This window comes from Nyctibius grandis, chromosome 6 (assembly GCF_013368605.1).
Source record: "Nyctibius grandis isolate bNycGra1 chromosome 6, bNycGra1.pri, whole genome shotgun sequence".
Classification (NCBI taxonomy): domain Eukaryota; kingdom Metazoa; phylum Chordata; class Aves; order Nyctibiiformes; family Nyctibiidae; genus Nyctibius; species Nyctibius grandis.
The window spans coordinates 13,694,770-13,718,103 of NC_090663.1; the positions used below are offsets into that span (position 1 = coordinate 13,694,770).

General features: G+C 41.6%; 1 protein-coding gene across 2 annotated transcripts in view; it reads right to left on the bottom strand.

Moving 5' to 3' along the window:
• The window catches only part of WFS1 (wolframin ER transmembrane glycoprotein), a 36,205-nt gene extending 18,911 nt beyond the window's left edge, over positions 1–17,294 (bottom strand). The window contains exons 1-2 of one of the 2 annotated variants that reach the window (XM_068403256.1): positions 17,193–17,294; positions 15,040–15,237 (exon numbers count right to left, since the gene is read on the bottom strand). In XM_068403256.1, coding sequence (XP_068259357.1) covers positions 15,040–15,232 — 193 coding nt within the window. In that variant the 5' untranslated portion in view covers positions 15,233–15,237; positions 17,193–17,294. Of the gene's footprint in view, positions 1–15,039; positions 15,238–16,716; positions 17,168–17,192 lie in introns of those variants that run through there. The other variant, XM_068403257.1, reaches the window with a different exon arrangement.
• Between the last annotated feature and the right edge of the window lie 6,040 nt (positions 17,295–23,334).

Sequence of the window (23,334 nt, forward strand, 5' to 3'; positions counted from 1 at the left end):
AAAAAAAAAAAAGTGGGAAACCAAAACCGATTTGTGATCTGCAAAGGATGAAGCAGATGTATTTGAGTCTGCTGCGTTTATGTCCTCATCCTACAGAAAGCATTTAAACCTCTGAAGAGCTACAGAAATATCCACTTTTGAAATTCAGGCTTTTCATTTTACAGTTTAAAGCTTTCACTTAAAACCTATTTTATTAAAGCATTTATTAAAAAAGACTCAATAGAATGAAATTGATAAAGGCTTGCATGCATTTCACAGTCATATATAGCATTTACAAAAGTAAGCTAAAGCTGCGTATTATTAGCATCTTTGAAGTCTATCAGCTAGCAAAACATTACTAGAGTAATTTCTGTTTACTAGTAAAAAGTATGTTTTACAACTCCAGAAAAATCACTCAGAATAGAGAAGTCTAAACACAGGTGTTTATATAGGGAGGTTGCAGACAAGCTGATGAAAACTAAAGACTACTATTTACTTTCTGAAACTCTCTACATTACTTTGCACATTGACTACATAAAGTAAGATTCCAGCAGCTTTGCTGCTAGAGGCTCAAGTGGAAATTTAGCATTCATTTCAGCAGAGGCAGGCATTTTTACTGTTTCTGTTAGGCTTTGACCAGAAATAGGAAATGTTGCAAAAGGAAACATTTTTTAAAAGAATACTATGCAATACTATTAAGATGCAATTAGTGTCCCTTACCTCTGAAATCTAGCAATTAAATTGACAAAGAAGCAGTTAATGCATAGCAGGGTTTAGTCCAAGTGAGACTGCAGGGTATCAGTGTTTAAAATTTTTAAGTCACAAAAGGAAGATGTCATCATTGATCAATTAACAAGTATAAGCCTCATCTTTGGACAACATCAAGGATTAAAAACCAACAAACTCTTCAACATTCACACAAGGTTTTGAAGAAGGGACTTATACAACCTAGGTGAGAAATCTTTTCAATGCAAAAGACTTTTATAGACACCTAAAGTACACTGAGGTTGTAATAAAATTTCATTCCCAGTATTCCAGCACAAATCAGTGATAGTTGCAATAATTTCCAATCTTTCTAATATCCTTCACATATACAACTGAAACACATGGTGTGTGCATCACTGCGGCTAGGCTGACCCATCCCGAAGTGTCTGATGACTTAGCAAAGACTTTAGACAAACATTGTTTCAAAAAAATAGCATTTAAAAAGACAGTGTGACGCTTCCATTCATGAATTCTAAAATATTTAAAGACACATAAATAATAATCCTTAGACATAAGGAAAGATTTTTAGTTGTATACATACACACAGAGTGGATCATACACACCCAACCACTGCATAAAACAACCTCAATTATTAAGTGCTCTTCTAACAGCTAGGAATCACTGCTTTCCTTCAAAAAAAAAAATAATCCATTATTTCATGCAGAGAGTCAATAGAGTGCACACTGAATAATAAAAGTGTTTGTTGATTTACATTCCTACCAACACAGACACATTAAAGCTCTCAGCACAGTGGATTTACCCACAACAAGGGAGTTTTAGCACCTTGCGTGCTATCATCACCCTCTGCTCAGGTGCACTCCGCTCTTTCGTCTTAGGTCACAGCTACAGCACCTCAATTCTCCCCATTAAAAAAAAAAAAAAAAAAGACCATGATCAAAGAATACCAAAACCAAAAATTGGTATTTTAAATGATCACAATCTCTTAACACCTTTTGAGCTTAAGATCCTGTTTGTTCACACAGTTATTAGGGGCCAGCCACAAGACAGTTCTGTTATCATGCACGATAAGTAATGTTTTACACAAACACAAGCTGGGCACTTCCAAGTGCTTTGAAAACTGGAAACCTAATGAGAACAGGATAAAAGGAAAACTGAAAGCAGTTTCTCAGACAAGAAGCAATAACGATGAAGCAATAATCTGAAATATATATGTTTAAAAGAAATTACAGGTTTTACAATTGAATATTAAGCTGCATGGAAACTCTACCGAACAAAAGACTAATGCATTAAGCAACACCCACAGTAAGTGTATGAAGGAAACCTGTATGGCATACACCTATATATGATCACTACTACAAGCATTCATTTGGGCTCAGAAAAAAAAAAAGTGACAGGGACGTGCGGGAGAAGGAGGGAAAAACCCATGTGCTGGGGAGAATAAAGGATCTGAGATGCCAAGATACAAAATAAGATTTCTGGATTGGCCTTCCCATTTTTATTAGTACAGCAAGTGTTCCTGAAGTGACTGAAAATACTCAGGAAGAGTTAAGTGTATACACAATACATCTGATATGTTCAGTCCTAGCCAGTGGTAGCACTTCCAAGCTCACCACACACACACACACACGTAGAAAAGTACATCAACATTTTTACCATTTCACGAGAAGATTTGCCAGTTGCCACAGATGAAAATTGCTATCAAGTTGGCCCAGCAAAGTGAGTCAAGCAATGATAAACAGTTGATCTCACAAATGATCTTACAAATTTTAGGGTTTTTTTAAATACAGGATTTTAAATGCCGTTCCATCGATCTTTTGTTTGAACAAACATGACTAAGACAGAAAAAAAAAATCAGAGTGGCAAAAAGGCCAGAAAGCAGCAATAATGACCTCAACTATCTCTCGGAAAGTATCACATTCAAGAATGATAGCATGATAAGATTTTAGATACATTTAATAAATAATTTCATGAAGTAACTAATCAGAGAAACCAAAAGACAGAAAACAATTTTTGCTTCTAACTGAGTAGTGCACAGAACCTAGTTTAAGCTGTTAGTGAGCCGCTCTGTAACGGCAAGTTAGATTTAGTACCCACATGGGAGTGTCAGAAGGAAAAAAAATGCTACAGTCGTATTTAAAAAACCAGACTGAAAGAGAAAAGGAGAAAGTTGTTAGAAATAGGAATGCATCATTGTAAAGCTAAGGTCATGCCAAAACAAAGAAAAATAGAAAAAAAAATGAATTGAAAACATGCTATGATAGATCAAGTAAAAAAGATCAGGAGAACAACCTAATGAAGAATCTGTTAATACTTTTTATGCCTTTTTCAAGCACACAAGGATGAGCAAGCTTAGCAGGTAGACTATGGGGTCTACAGACAATTCAAGGGCAATTGAATACTTGAAAAAGAGAAGGCTGCAGTAAAAGACCTACTAAAAAATGTTTGTTTCTCTGTTTTTTTTCCCCCCTGCCTCAATAGCATTGAGAAGCTCATGTGCAGGAATCTCAAACATCATCTTTTAAAAAGAAGCTATGGTTTCTTTTAACTGTTTTTAGAACTGTAGTTTTTCTTAGTTGTTCTATTGAACTATATACTTCAGTGTGTCATCTCTCACTTAAAACTGCAAAATGGAAATCTGCAATTACACCATCAGAGAAATCTGTGATAACAGAGACCATTAAATCTGATATCCATAGAAGGCAAAAATGTAGAAGAAAAAAACACATAAGCAGGGGGCAAAAAAAAAAATATATACTGGGTAAAATCATCAGACCTTGTGCAAAAAGCCTTGACATAAGGTGTCCCAGAAGTCAAAAGGTTGGAGGACAGGCAGATCCAGCTCACAATATATCTCCAAAAGTAGCGAGCAATGCCTCTCAGAGTCCTCTCAACAAATTAGAATGTAGGCTGTCACACAGGTAAGAGATTAAGAAATAAAACCCAAAGAACAGAAATACACGGCTCTCATTCTTCCAGGGGAAAGATTATCAGTTTAGACATGCAGGGACATACAATAAGGCCCATATTATTCAATGTGTTTATGTGTGAATGAAAATAAAAAAACATGGGCTAACATGGAGTTGACAACATTTATTGATGATTCTGTGTTATTCAGGATGAAAAACACCTGAGAAGCAATGACTGCAAAAAAAACCCAAACAACCCCAAACAAAACCTGCAGAAGGATTTAATGGAGTGATTAAGTGATAAAAGGCCATATGAAATGCAGTAAATACAAAACAAGAAGACACCATATCATTGTATACACAGTGGTAAGCTCTGAACTAACCATTACCACTCAGAGTAAAACCTTGGAGCTGTAATACACTGTTTTATGAAAAAAAAAACCAAACAGCTCAGTGCTAGTAAGACACTATTATAAAGGCTTTTTAACCTGGTGAATAAACTGAGAACAATGTTCAAAGTCATATAAAGAATTCACAAAATGGATAAGGTAAAGAGAGAGACTATTCAATGTCTTACCAAATCCAAAAACCAAAGGGCATCATTAGGTTAAAAATATTTGGCCAATGCCAAATATTTATACAAGTTTAAAGAGCAACTGGACAAACCAACAGTAGAAGAAAAAACCCAGAAAACACTATCAAATACAAAGATCTCTCCTTTGAGCCAGGAAGTCTCTAGGCTGCAAGGTGCTAAAGAAGAACATTCTGAGAAGGAAACAGGTGCCATTGAACACCTTTAACATCTCAGTAAAGTTTGAATAAAATCAAGTAAGGGCAGCACTAGCACTGCATTTAGGAAAAGCTCCCTGGCTCTTACAGGCATGCTCTAAATAATAGCATAAAGGATTCTCATGAAAAACATAATAATCTTCAACCTAAAAAAGTCTGTCACCATTCAGGTTCTCCAATATTAATACTGAGCATTGACAGCAACTTCTGTAAGCCTTCACAGAGAGTTCACAAACTGTAACTCGAGTGTTAGTTCAGACAGGAGAGAAGAAAAAGCTGGATGGCATCCAGAGGAAGAAAAACCGTATTTCGTATTTTCATTAGCTTTATCCAGTAAGCTCTCTACTTCATGTACTTAAGTCACAGGATGTCAAGCATTTCCCTCAGCTCCATGTTATTAACTGACAAGAGTAATTTACATGTTTGATGAAGAGTAGTATTGAACAAGCTACCATTCACAGGTCTTTCCACCAGCTAAATCACTGGGGTGGGAGAGTGGAGGGAAGAATGTCATCTTTGACATTAGATCTTCTCCCACACATGAACAAATCCTCCATATACCATGAAGTGTACTGATGTCTGAACTGATCTTTGTCACATTGCATAGTGCTGTACTTACTTGAAGCCTCAGGCATACATCACTTTATTGCTTTAGCAAGAAGGCCTTACTGTAATTGAACCTGAAAGGAAGCACTGTCTGCATTAAAGAAAATTACTTGCTTTTACTTTGAGAGGATACTAGAATGAATAACCTATGTTTGCTGCTCAACTCCACCCCTCCCACCATGCTCCACAATGTAAGCTGAACAAATAAATGTGTAGGTGGAGATAGACATGACACAGCGAAGACATGTACAGGATTAGTTGCGGTATTTGAAAAAGCCTCTTCCATGACTTTCATCATGATAAAATAAAAATCCAGCTTCAAGTTCATCTTTTATGTCTACAGATTTCCACAACAACATGCCTCTGAAATACAACATATAAAGCTTACCCCATACTTAATATTAAGATAATAAAAGTGCCCAAGTAGTACTTGCAGATAGAGTCAAACTGTTCTGCTGTCATTAAGTTCAGTTATAAATGCACTCTGTGCCACAAGTTTCATCAGGTAAACTAGAGTTTAATATAAACTCTTGTTATCTAACCCAGCACTAAATTAGCCTGAAAAAGAAACAACCCAGGAACAGCTCAAAAACATGCTATAAATCCTGTCCCAAAGGAAGTTATGGTGGTAAGCAGAAAGGATGCCTATCACCTTAATTATTATCACAAACATCCACAAAGAAAATCAGCTTGCCGGAAGCCAGTCATTTTTTAACATTAATTTTTCATCCCCAGTTTGCATTTAAGGGCCCCAAAATTTGTTTTCTGTCCCCTAGATTTCAATGCCTTCTGTAGAATAAAGCAAACTTTAACTAAAAGAGAAAAAGCATCCCTTGCCTTCTCAAAAACCAAGCATCCAGCTGCTAAAGACAATCCACCTGCAAAAACCCTGTATTGCAGACTGCCTGGAAGCACTGGCATCTTTCAGCTCTGGCCAACTGAATGGGTCCACTGTTCTAAGGGAATTCTGTCTCCTACTCCTCAGCTTTCATCAGCCTTGTTCTCTATTCCTCCAATATTTACCTTTTCTAGGGTTACAGTCAGAAAGAGAGGCTGTTATAGCTTCTTATGAAGTCAGGAGAGGTCTTTCTACATAGTTCAAAACTACAATACGACTGTATTGTAATCATCTGGTCTTTCGGGGCTACTATAAAGAAGAAACAAAACATGAGAAGTAATAGCCTGTCACCAAAGTGAAGCAGTTGATTTATGTTACAAGACAGAATGAATTTGCTTTATGAAAATTATTTAACTTTTCACAAATTAAATATACTAGCTACAGAATATAGTTTTCTTGCAGATTCTCAGTAATAGCTCATTTGCTAGTATAAAGAAAATTTTACACTGCTGAAATCTGAAGATTTTAGAACATTAGGTAGGAAGCCAGCAACAATGCATGCACATACAAAGTAAATAATGCAGTCATATTTGTTCAAGTAATAAACAGTCAAGGAAAAAGTAGGGAAAAAAAGCCTAAGGGTGTGTCTGTCCATGGGTATCAACCAGAACAGACACAGCAGAATGCATTTTGTGCAAAATCTCCCTAGAAGGTAAATCCTTTGGAGCCGCATCCTATATAATACTTCCAAGTCCCTTTCAGAAGTGTATGGTGGTAATTCTGACAGTGTTACACAGGATTTTTTTGCAGAAAAAGTTCCTTCTGTAAGCACAAATCTGGTAAGTTTATCAAAATCCAACATATTCAAAATTTTCAGGGAACGGTGCACAGCTTTTTATTACAGATTTTGGTTTCACTATGAAACAAGCTTTCTAGAATCTCAGACACACTTAGGTGCAAAGGCATACGCATATTAATGACAAAATAAAAAATCCTTTCATTTGCTAGATGTATGTAAGCATATCTGCACAGTGAAAAGTGTCCAGTTTCTTTCTTTCAGGAAAAAAGAGATTTAAACTGTTCATCCACAGGTAGATTGTCTATTACCAATGTGCTTTTAAAAAAAAGTTGATCTGTACATTTTGTAACAAAAATTAAGGTTCTAATAGCTTTTGTGTGTCACTGGATTGTATTGTTGAGCTTTCAGTGTTCAGCAGAGCCAGTTTGAGTCTCTAGAGAAATCCTCCTACTCACTTTCCACGAGCTCCAAAAGTTCAGTGGTATTGTGTGCAGTACCTATGTAGGAGTAAAGTTTCTGGAAAGACTGACATTCCACTTAAAAGCAGGCATTAAGCATCATGTCATAAACATGATTTGTACATATAGAATATAATGACACAAACAGAGAAACTGACTGGAGAGGGAGAAATACTTTGTACAAATGTCACTGTTTTGATAAGTGTTTTTATCAACTTTGGATGCTTATTTGCTCATCCATGAGTGTTGAACCCTTTCATCCATTCAGAAGCCTCCTGGATTCTTACCTTAACTGCAAAGTAAGGGCTTGGTACAATTAAGAGTACATTGCATGTTTTTCTTCTATGGACTTCAACTTCCATGATAAGAACTTAAGATGGTCCTACTTGCCCCAAGAACAATTAAAAATATATTAGCATACATTGCCGAGCATTCTATTTTGGAAGATGATAACAGGGATGAGAGATAAGGGAATAACAGTTGTTTACAGAGGTCTTGAAGTCTAGGACTCAACTCTGCTTTCTCTGGGAGCAGCAACGCGTTTGTAGATGTGATAATAGTCTTAGTCACACCACAATTGCAAGTCATCAAATAACATTAAATTGAAAAGGGAACAACTTCTGCACCCCCACAAAATGAAGACAAATTGTCAGGAGAGCAATAAAAAAACCCCATGTAGGTGGAAGACTAAGAGTGATGATATTACAGAGACTATAAATTTTAAAAGTGGAGGGAAAACTATTCTTGAAAGGTATTTCTTTCTAGCATAGCTATTATCGTACAATGATCATTTAAAGTCATTAAAATAACGTTACACACAACTAATGAGACAGCCCTGCTGCTTCTATGCAAGCATCTCTGATTATATCCTTTATTGATGAGCTGGGATAAATCTAACACGTTTCCAAACTGAAGAGTTAAAAATAAGCAAGCTCTTTGATTTTCAACTGAGAAATGACATCACTATTAACTCTCCCCAGAAAGAGAGAGAGAGACAAATGCAACCTCCAGAAAAGCAATGCGAGAAAGAGCTAAGATCATAAACCTCACCAAGCCCACATTATTTTTGTAGGTGAAGACCTGAAGTTATCATAACAACCTGCACAATGCTCAATGGAATTTCAGCAATTCTGCAGTTTAGGCTCTTCACCACGCACACACTCTAGCAGTTCATTACGTTACCCTCAAAATAGAGTGGCCCTTAAAAAAGACTCAACCCAATTGTTTTGCAGGTCCACAGTGCCTTATTACCTTGCTTAGTAAGCGCTTCTAATAATTAACTGACTTTGCAAAGGATTGGTTTTATTTCCCAGTTTACTGTTTCCAGTCTCACCTTCTAACTTTTGCAATGAAGTGGGCCTTCTGCTGCTGCAAGGGGCCCTCTAACAGCACAACAGTTTCAAGTCTTGCCTTGATTACTGTAGTGTAATGGGGATTTGCTGTGGTTGTTTTTGAAGATGAATGTACAGATATTAGGTACTTCCAAATGTTTTCCTCCAAAGCCACTGCGAAGTATCTGCAGAGATTAGGAGTTCTTGCTGCTGATGAATGAAGATGCATTATATTAGAGAGCTGGTTCAGATGAGGAATGTACTTCTAACTTTCTAACTGTTCCCATTTAATTTAATGCATTTTGTTTGGACAGCAGAACATGCATACTGGATTCCTTTTAGAGCAAACTAAATTGAAAGATTGTATTCCAAATGATAGATTAAGTTTTTAAACATGTACAATAGCAACAATTTACAGAGCTACTCCCATTTCATTACATGATTTACTAATGTTAATACAGCTCTTCCCCTTCTATTCTTCAGCTGCTCATTTCTATCCTTCTGACACACTGGGACTATGCTAGAACAAACATTTTGTTATCATGAGCGAACACCAATTAGGAAATCAATCCATCTGAAAAATAACGGAGGAAGATTGAGCTAGGGCACTTTCCTTAATCTGCTTCATTGTGCCAATGCAAAAATTGTTATCAGTAACAATATCTTTGTTATCAGCCAAAGAAAACATTTATTTATTTCAAATGGTGAAAGAGGCAAAGATAGAGAATCTTTCTTCAAATAAATGTGTGTCCAATCCTACTCCCACATATGGTAAAAACACCAGCATGTTATTGACAACAGCAGCAGCAGCAGACCTGAAAAAGCAAGTTCCCATTGTTCTGTATTGTTCTATGACTATGTCCCAAAATTTTATCTGAAAATACAGTCATTAATTTCTGTTTGGATAGAATCCTTCCTCCCCCACAGCAATACTTGGCCAATGAGCTTTCCAGGAGCCTGAGTAATTACAGGTAAAGTTGAAGGGGCATTAATAAACTGACAGATGAATTGTTAAATAATTAATACTTCAAGGCATAATCCTCCCGCCCTTCTAACAACCAAAGATTTTTCTGAGATTTCTTCAAGTTTTGCACAAACATTTCACTTTGCCTCAAGAGTTAGTCTGTACAAGCAAACTGACAGAAAATGAAGACACAGAAGTGCTAAAATAGAGCTTTGAGGCAAAGGTTCTTTGTAATCTTAAGTGGAAGAGGCTAACACTCAGAAAATATTTGTAAATTAGAGAGGTTTCCTATTCATTAGCTAGCATTTAGCAATGCTTTGGAGACACGCTGTTGTACATTGTTACAATGCATTGTAAACTGTTTAGAAGAATTTTTGTACTATTTATAAATTCTAAGTCACGCAATTTATAAAATAATTCTCTTCCAAGAGATACAAAAAAACCTCATAACCTTCCTAAGTACAAGCAGAACTCTGCACACCTACAAACAAAACATACGAAATTGATTTGTCTGCAAAGCTCTCAGTACAAATACTCTCCCCATATGTTCTCAATTCTAGAGCAAAAGATTTGTGCATATTTCCTTAACAGCAAAAACACAGACAAAACACAAATTAGTTCCTTAACCAAAGAGATGCTTCTTCAAGCACCGCAGCTTAGCTTTGCAATGCTCTCAAAACTTCCCAAACTCTCACCTTTAAATTCCTACCAGGTTCCTCCTCTCCAACATTACTGGCTAGCAAACGTACAAGAATTTGTACAATGTCAAAACCAAATAAAATCTGTTTCATCCACATATAAAAAATGATCACCTTCACACTGCCTCCCAGATTTCTCTGTTATCCTAGAAAGTTCTCCTTCACCTGCTGACTGGCAGACAGTAAATTTTTAAGAAAGACACTTTACATGCTTGGAAGTACTTAAGCATTACAAGAAATAGTAACACCTCCAGATAACCTGCAGCACAATAAATATTCACCTGGGGTGAGAGTCAGTCCAGTTCAAGTTACCACTGTAGCTGACGTGAAGCAGTTACTTGAATACAGACATCCCAGGCAAGTATCCGATCACTATTGCATTTGGCGAAGTTTCTCTCTACTCCACTTTCTTTTCATCTGAATCAAAAGTGAAACATCCACTGGGCCACAGAAAGCTACTTTCCAGCTCAGCAATACAGAGCACTTACCTGAAGCATGGATTCATGTGTCTCTTCCAAAAACATTACATTAATAGCAGCAGTATTCAGATACTCACATGCTAACTAAGTCAACTTGTTGAAGGTGCTTTTTTTTTTTCCTAGCTCTGCTCCGTGTACACATAGAGGAAATGGCTCCACTAGCAAGAATGATGTTTTTTAAGCCTATTTGGAGAATCTGGTGTTGGGACCTCCAGAGCTCTCATCTGAGCTATTTCTTTTTGCATACCTTTAGGGCTGTATCTGAAGGAAGGAGGATGCAGAGTGGATGAAATACAGATGCCAAGAAGGGGTATGTAGCAACTGAACAGAAACTGAAGGGCCTGTGCACCCAGAAGGCATAGAAATGTGTTAGGAGATTTGAGTCTTAGTCTGTTTCAACAAACTTCACGAGACTTCATTAGCAAGCAGCCACTGGTCTTCCTTGCTATACACCATGTTCCTCTTGGCACAGACTACTAAAATAATGGCAGAACTTTTTTGTTTAACCAACTGGCAACTCTCCTGTAATTTGCTTACATGAATACTGATGACTCAATGGTTTTAAAATTTCAGAAGCCCTATATTAGTAGTGTATATGCTTTGCTCACTAATAAACTTCCTGTCCAGGAACAGCCATGAGAGAGTAACAACTTTTAAATTTTTTAAATTTATTTTTAAACATTGATATTCATTCCAGTCCTATCACATACACAAAAACCAATAACTTATATAGGCAGAAGTTTCTAGAGAATGCAACAGCTTTGGATAGAAATAGGAATACCCTCCTTTTTTAAAGCAACAAAACCAAGATCTACAAATCATCTCAAGCTCAAAAATTGAATATTTTTTCATTAAATCCAGATATGATTTGCACAGTAAATTCTCAAAGCACTGTTACCTCCCATTGTGAAATGAATTATACAAAGAAAAACAAAAACCCTAATCAATGATATATTAGCAGAAGATAAATTGAAAAATTGCTAAGAAAAAAACCCTATAGAATAGGAGTTTGACCCAGATGAAGTACCTGTGCAGCTGAGGATGTGTGTGTGCTTAAGGGCTAGTAAAGCACTTAGTCTGAGTCAGAGCCAAAGCATTCATTAATTTGCTGCAAGATATGGATAATGCTGCAGGAGTAGGAGATGAGTGTTCGCAGGAAATAAATTACTTAACATTCATGTTGATGCTATAGTCTTAAACACAGCATATATAAGTAGAGATGAAGAAAAAGCACAGATCAGAAATACAGATACATTGGCAAGAATATTTCAAGAATGGTTGAGGTTGGAAGGGAATTTTCTAATCACTTATATAGTATGACTCATAGAATCAACAGAATGGTTGAGGTTGGAAGAGGCCTCTGGAGGTTATCTGCTCCAATCTCCCTGCTCATGCAGGGTCTCCTACAGCTGGTTGCCCCGGACTGTGTCCAGATGGCTTTTGAGTATCTCCAAGGATGAAGACTCCATAACCTCTCGGAAACCTTCTGTGTTCCAGTTTGTGCCCATTGCCTCTGGTCCTGTCACTGGGCACCACTGAAAGGGCCTGGCTCCATCCTCTTTGCACCCTCCCTTCACTTATTTATAGACATTGACAAGATCCCCTGAGCCTTCTCTTCTCCAGGCTGAAGAGTCCCAGCTCTCTCAGCCTTTCTTCACAGGGGAGATGTTCATCATCCCTTCATCATCTTTGTGGCCCTTTGTTGGGCTCTCTCCAGTCTGTGCATCTCTCTTGTACTGGGGAGCTCAGAACTGGACCCAGCACTCCAAGTGTCCTCTCACCAGTCCTGAGCGGAGGAGAACAATCACCTCCCTCCACCTCTCGGCAATGCTTTATCTAATGCAGCCCAGGATACCAGTCACCTTCTTTATGGCAAGGGCACATGGGCATGTGGTAGACAGGCTTGAGGTGAAACTGCCTTTCAAGATAATATTTGAGATGGATGTTGTACATCTCCCCTTCTCCAACAGAACACGTAGCCGATTTATTAAAAACTAAATTACTTCTATTACAAATTTAAATTTGTAGAATTTTGTGCAAGACATTTAAGTCACCAACAAAGAGGAGCGTTCTAAATATTTAATAATATTTATTGAGATAGCTTTCTGTACAGCAATGTGCTGTTTTTTTCTGTCCTCTTTCACATCATTGAAAGGTGCATTCATCATCATAGTGACACATAGTGACTACTCAAAGTAACTGACTTCTTAATCTTCCAAGAAAAAAGTTCGAACAGCCCTTCCCAGAGCATCTGTTCTAGTGCATATGTCCTTCCATACAACCAGACCACAACACGCCATGGCTAGGAGACCAGATCCTTCACTCTTCCTACATCTATCAGCAACTTGAATGTTATTTATTAGTAAAGGTTCTAGTGATTCCAAGGAATACCTCCTCTGTCAGTTCAAATATTTTGACAATTACTGAAGTGCCAATTTTTTCTTTGAGACATTGCTTTTTTCACATTTGTTTCCATATGCACATACACGACTGTGAATTTGTATTCCCTCTATTTGTACTTCTTTCTGAAGTCCTACTAAAATTCCTGTTTTTAAGTTCTGATGACCAGTGCTGCTGTGAGTAGAAGAAAAAAATCTCTGCTTCCTTTCTTTTAAAGGAGTTTTCAGTTCTAGAAGCTGTTAGTATTATGATAAATGACATAAATCTAAAATAACTGTAGAAGAAAATACTGGATGAAGAAACATGATCTTATTGAACACATTTGCTATCTAAATCCACTAAAATCTTGTTTGTTAGAGACTCCAGCATGACACAACGGCAATAACAGCTCATTCTGCAGCATTAAATACTTGTGTATATTAAGATGGAGATGGAAAGGGCAATCACAGTGGCACCAGGCATTGAAAAGATTTTCATGGGAAGAGATTTAAAGTAATCAGGAATGAGTCACAACTGAAGAAATGCATCAATGCTCAAAAGTCCTCTTTTATAGGGGCACAAACAAAAGTGTCTATAATACAAAACTGCACAGGGATCATTAGTAAATACACTGTATTTACCAGACCTGTAAAGAGAACTAAGACAAAACTCAGTATGATTTTAGAAGTCCAATATTTATATAGAATAAGAAAATCTCCAAATTAGCTAGAGAAGAACACCCGACAGAATCTCTGTAAAACACCACCAGATTGATAGCTTGTATACATTTTCAGAACCTTGCATGAATGTGAGCACCAACAACAGAAAACTATGACTTCCTCTTCCAAATCATATTATAACAAAGCCCAAGATAACTCCATACCATATTCCTAATATTGTTGCTCCCTGATGAAGCATATTGAGAAACTGGAGAATGAAGAAAGGAAGAAAACATACTTGTTAGCACTGATCCTAAATAATAATGTAATTAATGTTAGAATTGTCAATTCTCCATCATCTCTGAATTGTTTTACAGGTGGGCGAGATGACAAACTTGATAATGATACACTGAGGCATGTCAAATTCAAGCATCCAAAAAAATTCTCCTTCATCTGGAATGTGCCTTTTAGTAACAAAGAATCCAGAAGGTTCTAACAGTCAGTTTCGAATTAGATGCAAACAGTAGATGTGCTAACACAGCCACAACATTGGCCTGAACAATGTGCAGAGCTCAGCTGCATCTGATACATGCCATGTAGATATTCACACATTTAATAATTTTAAACTCTTGGATAGCCTTATTACTTTCAATAGAGTGACTCATATTTGTGAATGTAAAGGCATGCCCATAAGCAGTTTAGGAATCAAAAGTCCAGTTTTAAATAAAGTAAAAAGCAGTAATTTTGCCAGACCTCAACCACAAGATCTTCCTGCACAAGGGTTAGATTACAAACTGAATTTAAAACTGGAACTCAGCAGCTGAATACAGGAGCCAGATATTTTTCTACCTTTTGCATGAGACATTTCTCTCATCCCATCAGTTTTCACAATCTTTGAAACTCAATGGGTTCACACCAAGGAGGAAAAAAAACATATTCTGCCTTTCCAAGTGTATCATGATTCTCAATCCAACCTTTTTCTACCTGCTAACCTTAACTTAAGTTCTGTCACTCTGGTTTCATATATCAGTTTGTTATTCCCTCAGTCTACACTGCAGTTGTATCCATTCATCCACATTAGAATCCATATTAAAGCTGTAGTTAGCATGTGATCTAGCCAGCTAAAGAAATTACATTGAAACCTTAATATTATGCTAAATTATATTTAATTCTTCCTGTCAATTTTTCAAACAAACTTCTTTCCTGTTGCTCTGTACACATAAGAAAAATTGGATGGAAAAAACTCAAAAATATGCATAAAGTAAGCTGCAGAAGAAAAGTCTTTGACAACAACAGGTTAAAAAAAATTGGAGAAATTTAATTTTCTACTTCATGGTGTCTCTTCAGAGTTCAGAATACGTATACACACAATAATCTCCCAATGTTTAACATAAGCCAATTTTGCATAAAAATTGCTTTCATACTTACCATTTTTTTCCGCTTTCTCCCTGCCATGGGAGTAGCCAGGAACCGAAGAAGAAAAAGTTCCAGTATCTCCTGAAGATGGTCCAGGTTTCTGATTGCTCTCCCTACGGTCCACAGCAGCAGCGTTTAGCTGGGACCTTCCAAGATGCAGCTGGGGCTGAGAGGGACTTGAGGGGGGATCAGGATCTGAATTCATTTTAGCTGCAAAAGAAGAGAATAATGATTAATTATCAGATAGTAGGGTTACAATATAAAACCAGAGTAAAAATTTAAAATCTGAGTATATTTGTATAATTAGTTTGACAAAAAGCCTAGAAAAGGGCAAGAAGGCTAACAGCTACTTCAAGACTTATTTATACATTCTTCAATAATTCCAAGCATGAGCAGCTATTGTTGAATAAGCCTGACCACATACAGCATTGTGCCAGAACGGTGACTGCCTTTTTTCCTAACTAAATAAGAATTGACTTTTAAATGTAGATAAATGCTAAAATTAAGGAATCAATCCTGTAAATATGGCATATAAATAACTTCTTTGAATCTAATGTTCTACTTACGCATGCAAGAAATAAAGACTAGCCTCTAACTTTTTACAGGACAGCACTGACATGTCTATAACGACAGAAAAATTCACTGCATATCAAGGGCCTGGTTCACAGTCACCACCTATTCAGGCAACAGAGAAAGACAAGAAAGATAAGGCAAAGGAGGAGAAGATGTAGAACTCTGCCACTGGAAATGAGGAGAGGGACACCACCAAAGGTGCTCTTTATAGACATTTCCAATTGAAATACACATGATCCAAAATAAGCTCATTTTATTTACTACTAAACTACTATCCAATTTTATAAAAAAAAAAAAAGTCTTTATACAAAAAAAAAAAAAAGGCAAGGAGGGAAAGGCCTTACAATTCCTTACAAGAGAAGAGCTTTTAACTTCCACTGTAAGCCCTACCCCTAAATGATGAGGGGATCTCTGTTCCATAGGAAAAAGTTCCTTAAATCGGTAAGCTTTCAGTAACCGCTTACTGAAAGTAAGCAATTCACAAGGAACGTTGTAGGTGTCTGGCTGCAAACTGTATTTTTTAATTCTGTATGTTCAGAATCCTGACCTAAAGATGTGCTTGTAAATATGAAAGTAGTACAGCCAAAAGCAAAGATGCACTACTTAGCCAACAACTTCAAATAAAATCACAACAGGATGTTAAAAGTAGCAGCAATATTACCACTGTAAAACATATTCTTTGTACTTTAGACAACTTGCTTGCCAAAATTAAGCTTCCCTAAACCAGAAAATATTTTACTGATATAAGTAAATGCATTTCTGTATTATGTTTCTACATTAAGTTATAAATAAACCAACACAGTTCAGTTCCACCTTCAAACAGTCCTAGGAAAACACAGAGATTAAAATACTTTCCCGGTAAACCACCACGAGTATTTTTAACCATTATACAATCACAAAAGTTACTTTGGATCTGGTTTTAAACTTGACCTTAGCGCTTTGAAAGGGAGACGAGTTAAGATTAAGACACGCTGAGGCTCCAGCCACGCCGGCGGCGGCAGAGGATGCGCTGCACAGCGAGACTGCAGCTCCTTCGGGGCGGCCCCTTCCAGAAAGAGGAACCGGGCAACAAAGGCGTCTCTCCGGCACACATGCGATGAACAGGAAAACACTTACCTCCGTGTTAGTTACCAGCAAAAAATACTCCCGTGCCAAAAGTCACTCTGCACTTGTCCTACAAAGGATGTCACCAAGTTTCCCTAGTGCAGGCTTACAGAAGCTAGCCCTTAGGCCTGACTTTAGGATTTATTCAGAAAGCCGGGAACGGGAGGCAGGGTAAGACTCTCGGGGAGCCCAGGGCTGTTCAGAAGGCAGCCGGCGCTGCAGGAGGGGCCGGGGCCGCCGCCCGGCCGAGCCTCGCTGCCGGCGGTGACTCTGCAACTCCCGCCGCTCCCGCCGTGCGGGACGGGACGGGACGGGGCTGGAAAGCCGGCGTTTGCTCGGCCTCGCTCCCCGCAAGGCCGGAGGGTGCTCGGGCGGCGGCTGCCACCCCGGAAGGCCGGGAAGCCCCGGCGCGCAGCCAGAGCACGGCGGGGGGCGGGAGGCCGGCAGCTCGGACCGTCCTGCCCGGGGTCCCCGCCCCAGACGCTCACCGAGCCCAGCGGGGCGAAGTCACCGGCGCGGACTCGCAGCAGCAACTTTCTTCGCCGCTCTGGAGGCAGCTGGGCGGCAAGTGGGACCCGCCGCGAGCCCGCAGCCCTATGGGGCGGCCCGGCCCGCCCACCGGCCGCGGCCCCCTCCCCGCCGCGCTGCGCTGAGGGGGCAGCGCCGCTGTCACTCACCTCCCGCCGCTCCCGCGGGAGGCCTCCGCCGCTGCCGGGCGGGAGGAGGAGGAGGCGGAGGCGGGGCGCGGTGCGGCCCGGCCCGGCCCGGCCCGGCGGGCGGAGCGCCGGGTAGCGGTAGGGACAGGGACAAGGGAAGGGGTAGGGGAAGCGCGCGCTGCCGGGGCGGCAGAGGCAGCGCGTTGTGTGCGGCCACTTTCCGTGTGCGGTAGCGGGGGTAGGCAGCTGCCCGCTGGTGGGGGACGAGCGAGGGGGGTGTCTTGATGGAGGCGGCCGCGTGGGGCTTAGGTAGCTCCAAGATGGCAGCGCGGGGCAGCGGGGGCGGTGCCCGTCCTCAGGAGGGGGTCCGTGAGGCGGCCGCTGTCAGGCGGCTGCTGGCGGGCCGTGAGGCGGGGGCGGCGCGGAACCGGGCCGCGGGCCGAGCCGGGCAGCCGGCGCTGCGGGGGGAGGCCGGCCCGAGCGGTCACCGAGTGTCGGGGGAGGCGCCTGACAGCTTCCGCCGGCATCGGCCCCGCATTGTCCTGAGAGGGGGCACCTTCCCCCTAACGCAGCGTTCCTCGGTAGAAATCTAAAGGTGTGAAGAGAAGGGGGGGAAGGGTGGTAACCGAGTAACTAGTTATACCGAAATGCCCTCTAAGTTACTATGATGTACACCTGTACGTCTGCTGCATACACGGAAGGCTCCTGGGCTGGTAGTGAGCTGCAAACTTACCTGCCAGTGTAGCTGTTGTATTGGTAGTAAACATTTCTTTTTTAGAAATAATACATTACTCTCTATTTTTGATCTACTTGAAAATAAATAAGTCACACAGTACTGTGAATAGCTTCTAATTACCCCCCCAACTTCACAAACTCAAAATAGGAGATAAATTTAAACTTCAGCCATTCATGTGAGTAATTGAGTCAGTTATGTTGGTTTTCACAAGTTCCAAGTTTGCAGCAGATCATGGGGAGTTACGATATGTTTCATTTTTAAGATGTCAGTTAGATCCTACTTGTTGATTTCACTGCATGTTGTTTTTTTTAATCCCCAAACAAAAATGCGGTCTCCCGCGTCCTTACTATTTCCTTGCCATGGAAGTCATAACAAAAGTCTTCCTTTTACCTAAAATAAGTTTCAACAACCATGAAGTTAAGCTTCTGTTTACTTCAAATTAAAATAAAATTTGTAAAAAAAACAGTTATTTTTAAGCAGATCATTTGCAGTCTGAGTCCAATATGGTTTTCTCAGGAACATACAATGCCTGCCTTGTGTTATGTGTTTAGTTGTTTCTGTAGACTGACAGTATGACTTAACTCATATATGACAAACTTCTGCTGCTGCAATCTGCTCCCCCTGCTATTCACATTTGCTTCAAGATACTCTATACAAATTGATTTGATATTTAGTGGGTGTGCTTAACCGGTGTAACTTGCTTAGGGAACAGGTGGAAATGAGGGTGGTAGCTGGAAAAGTAACTAAAAAGGAAGTGTAAAACGAAGCCTCCCCTGCTGCTTGTGCCCGGTCCTTGCCAACACAAGGCACAGTCACGCATGCCATAAGCCATTCCAGAGGAGCTCAGTTCAAGGTTAAAACTGCCACACTGACTACTGACCCGCTCAACGGTGAGACTCAATGTAAAATCACAGAATCACAGAATGTTAGGGATTGGAAGGGACCTCGAAAGATCATCTAGTCCAATCCCCCTGCCGGAGCAGGATTGCCTAGACCATATCACACAGGAACGCGTCCAGGCGGGTTTTGAATGTCTCCAGAGAAGGAGACTCCACAACCTCTCTGGGCAGCCTGTTCCAGTGTTCGGTCACCCTCACTGTAAAGAAGTTTTTCCTCATATTTATGTGGAACCTCCTGTGTTCCAGCTTGCACCCGTTGCCCCTTGTCCTGTCAAGGGATGTCACTGAGAAGAGCCTGGCTCCATCCTCATGACACTTGCCGTTTACATATTTATAAACATTAATGAGGTCACCCCTCAGTCTCCTCTTCTCTAAGCTAAAGAGACCCAGCTCCCTCAGCCTCTCCTCATAAGGGAGATGTTCCACTCCCTTAATCATCTTCATGGCTCTGCCCTGGACTCTCTCTAGCAGTTCCCTGTCCTTCTTGAACTGAGGGGCCCAGAACTGGACACAATATTCCAGATGCGGCCTCACCAGGGCAGAGTAGAGGGGGAGGAGAACCTCTCTCGACCTGCTAACCACACCCCTTCTAATACACCCCAGGATGCCATTGGCCTTCTTGGCCACAAGGGCACACTGCTGGCTCATGGTCATCCTGCTGTCCACTAGGACCCCCAGGTCCCTTTCCCCTACGCTGCTCTCCAACAGGTCTGTCCCCAACTTGTACTGGTACATGGGGTTGTTCTTGCCCAGATGCAGGACTCTACACTTGCCCTTGTTATATTTCATTAAATTTCTCCCCGCCCAACTCTCCAGCCTGTCCAGGTCTCTCTGAATGGCTGCGCAGCCTTCTGGTGCGTCAGCCACTCCTCCCAGTTTTGTGTCATCAGCGAACTTGCTGACACTGCACTCTATTCCCTCATCCAAGTCATTAATGAATATATTGAATAGTACTGGTCCCAGTACCGACCCTTGAGGGACTCCGCTAGACACAGGCCTCCAACTGGACTCTGTCCTATTGACCACCACTCTCTGGCTTCTTTCCTTCAGCCAGTTCACAATCCACCTCACTACCCGATCATCCAGACCACACTTCTTCAGTTTAGCTGCGAGGATGCTGTGGGAGACCGTGTCAAACGCCTTACTGAAATCAAGATAGACCACATCCACAGCTTTACCATCATCTATCCACCGGGTTACGTCCTCATAAAAGGCTATCAAGTTGGTTAAGCATGACTTCCCCTTGGTGAAGCCATGCTGAGTGCCCCTAATGATCCCCCTGTCCTTGATGTGCCTAGAGACAGCACCAAGGACAAGTTGTTCCATCACCTTTCCGGGGATGGAGGTGAGGCCGACCGGTCTATAGTTACCCGGGTTCTCCTTCTTGCCCTTTTTGAAGACTGGAGTGACATTCGCTTTCCTCCAGTCCTCAGGCACCTCTCCCGTTGCCCACGACGTAGCAAAGATGATGGAGAGTGGCCTAGCAATGACTTCCGCCAGCTCCCTCAGCACCCACGGGTGCATCCCATCAGGGCCCATGGATTATGGACGTCCAGATTGCTTAATTGGTCCCTGACCCAGCCCTCATCTACCAAGACAGATTCCTCCTCTATCCTGACTTCTTCTGGGGCCTCAGGGGTCCAGGGCTCCTCAGGACAGCCTCCAGCAGTATAGACAGAGGCAAAGAAGGCATTCAGTAACTCCGCCTTCTTTTTATCCTCTGTCTCCAGGGCCCCCACCTCATTCATCAGTGGGCCTACATTGCCTCTAGTGTTGGCTTTACCTGCAATGTATTTGAAGAAGCCCTTTCTGTTGTCCTTGACCTCTCTTGCAAGGTTTAATTCCAAGGAGGCCTTCGCTTTCCTAGTTGCCTCCCTACATCCTCTGACAACAGACTTATATTCCTCCCAAGTGGCCAGCCCCTCCTTCCATGATCTGTACACCCTCTTCTTCCACTTGAGTTTGCCCAGCAGTTCCCTGTTTAACCATGCAGGTCTCCTGGTACCCTTCCTTGACTTTCTACCTGCTGGGATGCTCTGATCTTGAGCTCGGAAGAAGCAGTCCTTGAATGCTAACCAACTATCTTGGGCCCCCTTACCTTCTAGTACCCTGTCCCATGGGATTTCCCCTAGCAATTGCTTGAAAAGGCCAAAGTTGGCCCTCCTGAAGTTCAGGGTTGTGATTCTGCTAGCTATTCTGTTCCTGCCACATGAGATCCTGAACTCTATCATGTCATGGTCGCTACAACCAAGGCTGCCCTCAACCTTCACCTCTTCAACCAGACCCTCCTTGTTAGTGAGGATAAGATCCAGCAACGCTCCTCTCCTAGTTGGCTCATCCACCATTTGCATCAGAAAGTTATCATCAACGCACTGGAGGAACCTCCTGGACTGAGGATGGCTGGCTGAGTAGGCCTCCCAGCAAATATCAGGGTAGTTGAAATCCCCCACAACAACCAGGCCCTGTAATTGCGAGACTGCTCTCAGCTGCCTGTAGAAGGCCTCATCACCCTCCTCATCCTGATCCGGTGGCCTGTAATAGACACCCACAACAGTATCACCCCTGCCAGCCTGCCCCTTAATTCGCACCCACAAACTCTCAACTCGCTCCTGATCCGCCCCTGGACAGAACTCAATACATTCTAGCTGCTCACTCACATAAAGAGCAACTCCACCACCTCTCCTTAGCGGCCTGTCTTTCCTGAACAGGACATAGCCATCCATGACCACATTCCAGTCATGCGAGGCATCCCACCAAGTCTCTGTAATTGCCACTAAATCATAGCCCCCCGACCGAACACGGATTTCTAACTCCTCCTGTTTATTCCCCATGCTGCGCGCATTGGTGTACAGGCATTTCAGGGAGTGAGCTGAGCACACCGATTTCACCCCAGGGGGATGGGAGGCCTCCTGGTCTGCCTCAACACTAGAGCGTTGCCCCAGTGGTGCAAGCCCAGCTACTACCCCATCCCCCTTCAAATCTAGTTTAAAGCTCTCCGAATGAGCCCTGCTAATTCCTGTCCCAGAACCCTTTTGCCCCTACGACATAAACCTTTCCCATGTATTACGGTCACGCCTGGTGTCTTATAAAACCAGCCATTATCAAAGAACCCAAAGCCCTGCTTGTAGCACCAGTCTCTTGCCAGGCATTAATAGAGAGAATCCTACCATTCCATCCCACGTCATCACCTGAAAATGGAAGGAGGGAGGAGAAAACAACTTGTGCCCCGGACTCTTTCACCAACCGTCCTAGGGCCTTGTAGTCTTTCTTCATCCCCCTCAGTCTACGGGATGCAGCTTCTTCCCCACCTGTCTGGAAGATCATCAGGGGGTAGTAGTCTGTGGCCTTCACCAGGTTGGGGAGTTTCCTGGTGATATCCCTGATTTGGGCTCCAGGCAGGCTGCAGACCTCCCTGTGATGGGGGTCAGCTCTGCATATTGGGCCCTCAGATCCCTTTAGGAAGGAGTCTCCAACCACTAAAACTCTTCTCTTCTTCCTTGTGGAGGAGGTAGCTATACGCCTGTCAGGTTTTTCTGACTGTGGTGGGACCTCTGATATAGGTTGCCTCTCCACCACATCCCCATTGGACTGGCTGTATTCCACTAGGGCTTCATATCTATTGCTCAGAGGCACCTGTGAAGGCAAGGTAGGCAAGGAGGACACTCGCCTTTTGCCACGGCCATAGACTTGCCTCCACTCACTCCTCTCCTCTAGGTTATTGTTCTCCTCTAGGTTATTGTTTTCCACCTGAGAGGGGCAGAGTACAGGGGTCCCTCGATCCTGGGAGCTCTCCAGCAGGTGCTCCCATTTTTGTTGCAGGGAAGGCAGAGCCTGGCTCCACCAGTCTATCTCCATTTCAGCCTCCCGAATGCTCCTAAGCCTTTCTACTTCGGCTTGAAGCCTTTCAACCTGGCTTTGCAGCCACAAATATGTTCTGTGGTTGCTTATTGCTGATCTTACATTGAAGATGCACACTAGTGCCATTGCTGAAGATCAAGTCCTTACTTAAGAAAAGGCCAGCTAAACCTTTGCAGTAAATTAATTATATACTCACGTACGCATTACATAAATACATTACTGAGAGTAAACCAAGCTCAAACATGATGGCAGCTTCCATCGTCAACTCCACTAATTTAACTTTGGCTTACACTGTCTCACAAATTATTAGTTCCCTTTTGGCATTATCACAGTTGCCAATTGTGACAGCTACAGAGAAGAAACATGGAAGTACTGTAATAACTCGTCGCAACACCTTTTCTAATTCACTTATATAGTATGACTCATAGAATCAATAGAATGGTTGAGGTTGGAAGAGGCCTCTGGAGGTCATTTGCTCCAA